A 9980-nucleotide genomic window follows, 5' to 3' on the forward strand; every position below is an offset into this window, starting at 1 on the left:
ATGTGCATAGTTGGCAATTGTGCGCAACCATCAAATCATTTTTTAACTATGCTCACTTTACTGACAAGGTTGCACAGCTGACAGACGACTTGTCGGGCTTTCGTCGGTGCATGCAACTAAGTTCTTGCGACAATCACTTAGCGAAAAATGGCACAGCTACAAAAGATACACATTACCTGCTGCATTGTCAAGCTGAGCGTGCCTAGCTAGTTGCTTGCAATGCCTGTCGCCCAAGCTCACTCCATCAGGGCCATCCGTTGTAACATACGCGTGCATTTTCCCTCGTGCAGTAACATTTTTTTGGAGAGCTTGATCAGCCCTAGATCGGGCATAGGTACTATGAGTATTTTGTTGGGCCAATGCAGTGGCGGTGAGTTGCCTTGATTTCCATAAGTGATACACACTTTATTGAAGCATTTTCGCGCACAAAGGCGCGCCGGTGAACAGTGGGTTCGGTACACTTAAAGTACGTTTACACGAGCGGAAACAGTGATGAACCACCAAGCCACACATACTGCAAAGGAGGCACTTCATGGCTTCGATTTTTTAATATGTCTATCATTAGTAGATATGTCATGATTAGAGACTGGATCATAGGCAAATGCCTATTTTCTTCCTTGCGTCCTTATAATGCCGTTTTGATATATGAGCATGAATTAGAGGTTAAGAACGGCTTTTGTGGTGTTTTTATGGTGCCTATGAATGACTATTTTAGATTTTCATGCCTAAATGCCTATAAGTGCGTATAAATGCCTCTATTTCAAATAAGCACCTATATGAGCGCTATTTATTCCCAAATTTTGTTTTCGAGCGTCAGTTGAAACCTTTATTCATGTACAAAAGTCGACATTTACTTTATACAACGGAGCCTGAGGCAGGCGCCGGCATGTGGACAATCAACGGTGTATTTGGCATACATTCACCCTATGACTGAATACGCTTGTGCTGTATGAGATCCCTTGGTACATGTCTTTAAGTGACAAAGATGATAAAGTACAGAACCGGGCTGCAAAGTTTGACGTAAGGCATTAGTCAAAAAATGACAGCTGTACCAAATATGAAAAATAAACTAGGAAGGGAAGTGCTATCATCACGTCCAATTAATCTGCAGTTAAAGCTCCTATGTCTAACATTTTATGGTAAAACTCGCATTAGAAAATGATTGTACCTAAAACAGTCCTCTTTGCGCAATGGTAATTGTATTAAAATTGAAGATTGTGGTATCAGATCTAATTTTTATACACTTCGTTCTTTGTTAGTTTCAAGACTGAATTAAATGGCCTATAAAGTTAACAAGTGTGCCGTATCAATGAAGGCGTGTTTTATTTGACATTGTAATGCGTTTTTCTCTTCAAGAGATCTAATAGTCATCCTACGTGATGCTAATATTTACCTCCAAAATTTATCGCAGTGGTTAAGTGCAAATCAGCTACTTTTAGATACACAAAAAACTAAGTATATTATTTTTTCTGCTATAAATAAACCGGTCGAATGTCAAGATGCTATATCGTTCGAGTCATAAGTGTTACAACAAGTTTCAGAATGTAAGTTTCTTGGTGTCCATTTCCACGAATCCCTTTGGTGGACGTATCATGTAAATTATGTAAAACGTAGTATAGCCCAAACAATTGGCGCCCTAAACAAACTTCGTATGTTGTTACCCAAAAACATAAAACGAAAACTTTCCTTTGTACTGTTCACACAAGGCTACAGTATTGTATACTAGTTTGGGGCGCTACGTCAAAAACAAACATTCATGTTCTTTATTTAATGCAAGAACGTGGTTTACGATTCATTCACAACTTATAAAGCCGACAACATTTTTCTTCCTATTTTAAATATAGCTACATATTGACTATTAAGGACATATATAATCAATGCCTAGCGTAAACTGCCTTCCTGAACTTGAAGTAGGACCCAGAAATATTTTTATCATTATACACTAATGCTTTATCTTTATACACTAATGCTGATCCTGATTATAGTCTCACACTGCATTTAAAAAAATTCAGACTAGGACAGGATATGGCATACAACTGCTCCAATGGCAGATACCAACTCTTATGTACCCTTCTCTACTTGATGTGATGCACAGCTGCTCTTCTTTGCTAGTCTTCCGGAAAAAAGTTAAAACAGCTTCTACTCGAGCAATAATGTCATGTTCTTCTGTCTTCTCTTTTGTAGTTCTATTATTGTGTGCGAATGTGTTTTTGTGTTTTTTTGTAAAAATGCTTTCGTGTTAAAAAACTTTTTTTTGGTGTGTAACAAAAGTTATTTTATTACACAGATTTATGCTTACAAAGTTTGACTACAGATTCCAGAAATGAATACAAACTGTGTATGGTTTGCCTGATAGTGTTGTATGGTTGAACATACAATTGTAGAAGGTTTTTCAATTGGTTTCTAAGCTATTTGCATTTTGTATTAAACTGCTGCTTGTGTGATTGTGCTGCTTGGGGCTAGGGGCCTAGTCAGGCAACTTTAAATGTTGCCGAAAGAGGTTGCGCAAGGCAGCCTCTTTTGTTGCCAAAAAAATAAACAATTCAATTCAACCCATCTGCTGCAGCGCTTTTGCATAAAAATTGTGATTTGCGTGCGGCTTTTGTTTTACTTGTAATTTACTTCTTTGTGATTTGCGTGCGGCTTTTGTTTTACTTGTAATTTACTTCTTTAAGCAATCTCTCTAGGGGACATAAGTTGTAGTTAGACACTAGAACTTCTTGCGTGTCCAATGAAAAGCTTTCTACCACTGATTTTTCAAATTGATTCGTTACTAGCCACAAAACCATGATGCAAAGAGGCAAGCTTGAATTTCTTTGCTCTTGCCCCATGTAGCCACCGCGAGCCTAATCCCTTCCTTGCTATCTTCGGTATCAGGGCTGGAGTTTCACATGATGCAAACACACCAAGAACATGTGCAAGCAAGGTCATGCGCACATGACGTGCCCCAGCCTACTAGAGCACGCGCGCCATCGATGTTGTGCCACTTCAGCGGTCTCTGTTGTGTGTTACCCGTTTCTGTGGGATAGATCTGACAGTGGTCGTACTTTTGGAGAGGCTGGGACGCATCATGTATTGTAACCGCGATACACGACGTTGCTCTGCTGAAACTGCTGTCAGAGACGACGCACAAAACACAAGCAAAGTGCTGTCAGGGTTGGCAAAGGCACGATGCAGGAATGACGAGAAGACAAACGCAAGAGAAATGTGGTAGTAGCAGCGGTAGCATATAATACTTGAAGTAGTAGTGGTGGTATGTGTGGTCGGAATGCAGCCTGCAATATTTGGGTCATCAGAGGAGCACCCTATAGCCACTGGTCCACCGAGGCGGATGTGAAATGAGAACCGATTAGCCTCTGAAAATAAAAATAACAAGCTGGCATTCTGTTCGCACGTTTTAAAATTTTTCACAGCTCTAAATCATTATACTCATTTTGAAAAGGCAGCGCAAGGATTCGGGAAAAAGAAAGACATAGAGAGAAAGAACGCTGTATTTCTTTTCCCTTTGTCTTTGCGCTTCTCTTTCAAAATGGTAGGAAGCAGCTAGCTCAAACCAAAGTACTCCTGATTTATGCTACACAACAGAATACACAAATCACACATGCCAACTAGAATAATTCACGTTCAACGCTCTTAGTGTAGTAGCTTTTTAGTATGCAAGATATAATCGGGAAGTGGGACATTTTTCATCTTTTTTTAGATATAGCCAGCATTTAACCAACATCTGATGAAGATTGTATGGTGAGTGACATCAGAGCACCAATGTCAACGTAAAGGAGCGACGTAATGTCAGGATCATTCTTTGCTCTACGTCCCTCCCTCCATCTTGAAACGCATGCCCGCGAGAAGGTGAAGTGGCATTCAGTACAAATTTTGCGTATTTCTGTGACACCTAGCATTCCAAAATTTAACAGGCATGATCCCGAGTGCCCAGTACATTCATTACACTTGTCAGCTTCAAATGCCCATACCTAGTGAGGAGCCCTCTAAGTTGTTCACCGACAGCAGAGAATTCACGTGATTAAACCTGGCATCCCTCTCTTCTGGGGTATCAGTGGTCTGGTTGTTTACTCCTGCTCTGCCTTTCCCAGCCAGGACGAAGGAAAAGAAACCCAGTACAGTGGGGATTGGATGGTGGACACGACTCAAAATGCTGGACAATAAAATTAAAATCCGTAATGTGCAAATCGCGTGGGAAATGCATGCCTATGTTCAACCGTTAGTGCCTTTGTGGTACCTTAAGCAATACCATTTTTTTGCTTCTTATTGTAAATAGAAATGACCAGTCTTTGTTTTAAAATATTTCAATTTTTGTATAACTTGATTGTGCCTATATTTATGATACTGAAGGCCTAAAACCTGTCTTCTACCTGTCTACCTGTCTTTAGCGCCTAAAACACGCTTTTTTAGTGCCTAAACATCTGGCCTCTAGTCATGATTACGTATGTGCCGGCACGTTCATCGGTAGAAGTCGTCACGCTCCCGTGTATTTATGTGTAGGGATCATGACATTTGCGCCGAAGTTGCAGTAATCATTGCATGGTCAACTGTTGATGCACTTATCTTAAAGGGACACTAAAGAGGAAAACCATTTTTCTTGTAATGCTAAGGCACAATGTCACAATTTCGAAAACAAAACTCTTACCACTGCACGATGCTTGGTAAGCGAGCAAATGCGCAAAAAGATGAGAGTGGAGCTAAAAAGAAAACTAGAGTGGAGCTGCTACTTTGAGAATACTGTACCAAACACGTGACGTCATCGATTTTCAAGGAGTCTATCGGGCCCTATGTAGCTCCTAGATGAAAAAAAGGGAAGTACGTTGTGATCTGTGGGTACCAGCGACCTAGCATACGAAGCTTCTGAAAATTTTATCGGCGAATGTCATGAAAATACGAAAAATAATTTTCAACCTTTTTGACATCAAGCGCATACAGTACAGCGCACTATTTGAAACTGAAAATTAAAAAATGAAGCATTTCATCTGGTATTTATGAACTTACAATAGTGAAACACATGGTATTAGAGTTCTTAATGTAAACCAGGTCATTTATTTGGTTTAGTATCCTTATAAAGGTACTAAATCAGAAGTTCTTTACAATAACATATGCAACTGGACATTAGCAAAGATAGAATATTTGAAACATTTGAATATGTGGTCTTCGGCTCGAATACAAATGTATTACAATTGCAACATTTGATAAATATTCAAAATTACCACCTGTTTAGTGCACCTCACTCCTATGACATGTCCGAATAATGTATGAGCACGTTAGAGGTCCTCTGGCACAGAGTGTGGGCTTATAGCATTGGCATGTGCTGTTTCGTTGATTAGTTGTGTATCATGGCAGGCTGCAGGTTTTTCACTCTACCGACTCTTTGTGTGGCTTAAGTGATAAGTATCCATATTTACGTTTTTTTTTTCATGCTCTGTTTCAGACTCCCATTCACGGAAAAGGCTGTTGAATGTAGACAGCAGAGGTGGGATCAGGGACCAAAAATGGCACCTAGTGTGAACCAGCATTCAGTGCTTGACGCTGGAATGGAACTGGACCTAAGTATGCAAGGCAGACAGCAGCCAGACAGGAGTGCACTTCGAAGCCCATTAGGGTGTCGTTCAAGAGGAAATGTGAGTGACACTTGCAGCACAGCCCAGCACAGCACCCAGGCACCAAAGAGGAAAGTTGCCAAAGTGAGCAGCCAGCAAGCCATTCTACAAGGCGTTCTTTCAAGTCAAAGCTCTAGGCAAGGACAGCTGGCATATTCAGCTGCTGGCAAGCCTCAACAGGGCCGCCAAGTAAATGTGGAGCTGAAGGACCCTTCACAACTCATCTCAACTGGGCCACAGCACACTGGGCAGAATGAAATGGCTTCCGTACAGCAAAGTGTCATGAGTTCAAGGCAGCGTGAAGAGCTTGCAAAGCAGATTGCTTGGATGAGTGCGAATGCCCATACTTTTCCAAGAAACTTGCAAGGCTCGGCAGGACCTCCGTACAGCACTGCTGAGCAATATCATGTGCCTCCCGGTTGGGTTAGAAGAACAGTGCTATCGGGTGATGCTTCAAGACCTGCTCATGCACAGAGTTTCTCACCACAGTCAGATTTACTGCAAGGATCTAGCAATGCACACACACAACTCCAAGAGCGTGAGCCATGTTTGCTGCAGCAGCATGAGCGAGGACAACAGTATGCAGCTAATACTAATGCATCAAGTTTTCTACCTTCACCGTCGGCAAGTTATGGTTTCCGAGCTGTCCCCATGGACACTGCATTGATTGAAGTAGAAAAAGAAGTACTAGACCGGCTACAGATGCAAAGTTATCTCGACCAGATCGTGAACAAAGTAAAAGCTGGAAAAGCAGCTCCTGTCCAGCAGCCAGGACACTCTGAGGCACTGAAACAAAGGCAGCTGTCTCAAAGAGAACTGCTCTTGCGGCAGCAGATAAATAATGCTTTACATGCATTTGCAATAAGTGCACCCCAGAAGGCCCAGCAGTGGCACTTTCGAGCCTGTCAATCCTACCAGCGACCGCTGCAGGACTCCACTGTAGAGCTCTCATGCGACTCTTCAGCACAGGCAAGGGTTGACAGGAACAACAGCAGTGCAGGCATTTTTGAAGAAAGCACTTCATCAGAATCCCCTGTAGGATTCGTGCGACCATGGACTGCTCAGTCGAAACAGCCCAAGCCTTACTCAGCGTGTCAGAATACACTGCAGAGGTGGAATAATCGGCAGTTGGATGGAGCGCCCAAATCGGGGTTGCCAGAGAATGCCGCAGAACAAAGTCTAGACGAGTACAGAGTAGATGCAAAGGCCCATCCTTGGCAGACCACGGAGGCACAAAACCATGTGTTCATGCACCAAGTTTTTCTGCCAGAGCCAAAAAGAAACACCGCTCATCGTGATATTTCTAATCACACACCGGTGCCCCATACATCTGTGTCAGGGCGAAAAAGGAACATTGGGGCACGATCCAAAGTTTCCTCTTCAGCCCTAGTGCAACAAGTTTCTGCACCACAGCAAAGTCCTAACTCAATGGCAGGGTCTGGTATACCTGGCAGGACCTATAGAGAGCGAAGCACGTCAACATGGCATCCACCGACCTCCATTCATGATCCTCCTGCTTAAGCTGAAGTTTCCAGTAGCCATCTTGCAGAAGATGGTGATGGCACTTTTCTTTGACTGCCAAGCCAGCAGATCTCAAGGGAAGGCTTAGTGCTCCAGCCTGTACCAGGACAACTCCCGAATTCAGGGCAAGGCATATTGCCACAGTGACTGCCTTCTGTGACAGTACACCGCACATTGTGATATTTCTAATGCACACCGGTGCCCCATACATCTGTGTCAGGGCGAAAAAGGAACATTGGGGCACGATCCAAAGTTTCCTCTTCAGCACTAGTGCAACAAGAAGTTTCTGCGCCACAGCAAAGTCCTAACTCAATGGCAGGGTCTGGTGTACCTGGCAGGGCCTATAGAGAGCGAAGCAAGTCAACATGGCATCCACCGACCTCCATTCATGATCCTCCTGCTTAAGCTGAAGTTTCCAGTAGCCATCTTGCAGAAGATGGTGGTGACACTTCTCTTTGACTGCCAAGCCAGCAGATCTCAAGGGAAGGCTTAGTGCTCCAGCCTGTACCAGGACAACTTCGAATTCAGGGCAAGGCATATTGCCACAGTGACTGCCTTCTGTGACAGTAAAGCTTTGTGTTGGGCATTATGTGCAATAAGTTATGAGTGATCAGTACTTTAACTCTGGTAGTTAATCGTACTTTAACTGTGGCAGTTAATCGCAGCGGCCATTGCATTTTTTCTGGCCAATATGTTTACACAGGGTGTCTGTTTGTGATACCTACGGTCAAGGCTTTCTCAAGAGAAGCAGATGAGCTGCATTTTCAGAAAAGTCCTCTAAGGTTGCAACACTTGTTGCAATTTGTGTGTTTGTAACAGTGATGGGAAATTTGCATATTTAGGCTACCATTCATCTCAATGTATACTTTGCATTTAAGTTATTTGCACCCAGAGGCCACTGTGCCAGAATTTTATAATACTCATTTCTGTTACTTCATTTGACAATTAAAAAAAAAGACTTGTGCAAAGTGTAATCGTATCTATGTGCTCAGTGCAAAACTTACTAGTTGTTGAATTTATTTTTGTGTGTTCCTATACAAGACCCTTTTCTTCGCTTTGTTTGGTGCAAGAGTTTTGTGTTGCATTTATTGAAGTACTGTAATAGTGTACAGAAGTTGATGTTGAGTGTTAAAGTTAATGCCTACATAGAACTTGGAGATATGACTGCCGGCCACATTTTTATTACTTAAACGTTTTAGGTCTGTGAAAGCAGAAGACAAGCTGGTTGAAAGGAAACGTGCCGAAATGTTATTGTCACCTTGTTTGAGTAAATTGACTGGTGAGTGATTTGGCTGCAGCACATAATGTTTGTTACCTGTAGAAGTTACAGTTGTCACAAGCAAAGGGAATTGTGCACAGATCACTCAGGAGTTGTTGATAGTAGATGTGTCACCTGCACATGGTACTGTAGATGTACTAACGAGGTATATAATGCTGTACATGCCGCACAAAATGGCCTTGGACATGAATATTTTTTTCCAGAATTTTCCAAAGGTTCGATTGGGCTATATCGAAATTTATGCTTTACTAATCAGGCTTTCATGCTTCAAAGATTTGCACATCTTTTCATATACGTGGCTCCTTGGAAGATTTTGCAGCATGTGCACTTTATTTAGGCACTTTTGGGTTAGCAAATAAATTACATATTGCACTTTAAGTGTCGTATGGATGCAGTGGCAGAAAAGTGGCAAATAATTTTTACATTGAAATATATGCTGCTGGAAATCAAGCGCTTATCAAATTATTTTACAAGCCTTTTTCTTTCCTGAACGGGCGCACAGGCTGTGTGCCTTGGCTAGAAGAAATCTAGCCTTGTTACTGTCGTGTACGCAGGGATAATTTTAGTTCCAGGTTAGCGATGTTCATGGCATGCTTACAGTCTCTCTGTTGGTATTGTGATTGCTTTCGAGCACAGTTAACGTAGTTCGAAAATGGAAGAAACGCAATGAGTCCCGCGAGCCTGTGTGATTTTTTGCTTAAAAATTACTGCGATGGGATGTGCATATGCAGTGAATTTGGCTACATTTGAAGAATCACGACCACTTGAGTCATCAAATAATTGAAGACCGCATGTCCATTGCCATGTGCACTAGCTGGTGAAGCACGAATAGGTTTTGTAGCCTATGCAAAGTTGCCCAAAAGCTTTGGTATTCCACAGCCTTCTGAAGTTTTTGATTTCATTTCCTTTTTTGCTCGTCTTTCAAGAGCCATTTGCTTTCGGCTCAGCAAGTGGCAAAGGGTTGTGCCTTCAAACAGTAAACATCTATATTCATTCATTTTCTATAGCCCTGTAGTTGTTAATGTTAAAGTTTTATGCATATTTTTGTTCTGTGAATAGTGTCCTCATTGTTACTTGCCAGAGATTATCATCATAAAATGTTTCCTCATTTCTCTTTGTCTTCTTAGCTCAGTGGGCATCAAGCCATATAAGATCATTATTGTTTGGATGTACATGTCATGTGGAAATAAACTGCTCGTTTCTGTTTGCAGTATTTTAGTGCATACTTTTTTGTGCTTGATGATTTTTTGTCCTCAATTTTCAAAATCGCACTGGGCAGTGCTTGTCCACATAGCTTCTTGATCTTACAACTGCTTCAATATTGTCTGTGGTGATGCGCTGTCAAACTTTTCGGCATAGCCGACATGTCATTCATTGTCACCACTGGTCAGACACAGCTGCATGCACAACTTCTTTGGCAATGGGGAGTGTTAAAGCAGGCGACGAAGCAGAATACACCACTCACCACACATAATCTCGAGGCATCGGGAATGGCCAGTGCCGCTACCACTTATGAAATAAAGGCAATAAACTATACTTCATATTTTGTACAGAATTTCTTTGCTCATGCATGA

The 9980-nt window shown here is 42.0% G+C and overlaps 1 protein-coding gene across 1 annotated transcript in view; it reads left to right on the top strand.

Moving 5' to 3' along the window:
- LOC142802989 (uncharacterized) overlaps window positions 1-9629 on the top strand; it is a 92957-nt gene extending 83328 nt beyond the window's left edge. Inside the window, exon 8 of the mRNA XM_075888082.1 lies at window positions 5438-9629. Within this exon, the coding sequence (XP_075744197.1) occupies window positions 5438-7127 (1690 nt within the window). The 3' untranslated portion in view covers window positions 7128-9629. The remainder of the gene's footprint in view (window positions 1-5437) is intronic.
- The last annotated feature ends 351 nt before the right edge of the window (window positions 9630-9980 follow it).

Source organism: Rhipicephalus microplus, chromosome 3, assembly GCF_043290135.1.
Source record: "Rhipicephalus microplus isolate Deutch F79 chromosome 3, USDA_Rmic, whole genome shotgun sequence".
In the NCBI taxonomy this organism is placed as follows: Eukaryota; Metazoa; Arthropoda; class Arachnida; order Ixodida; family Ixodidae; genus Rhipicephalus; species Rhipicephalus microplus.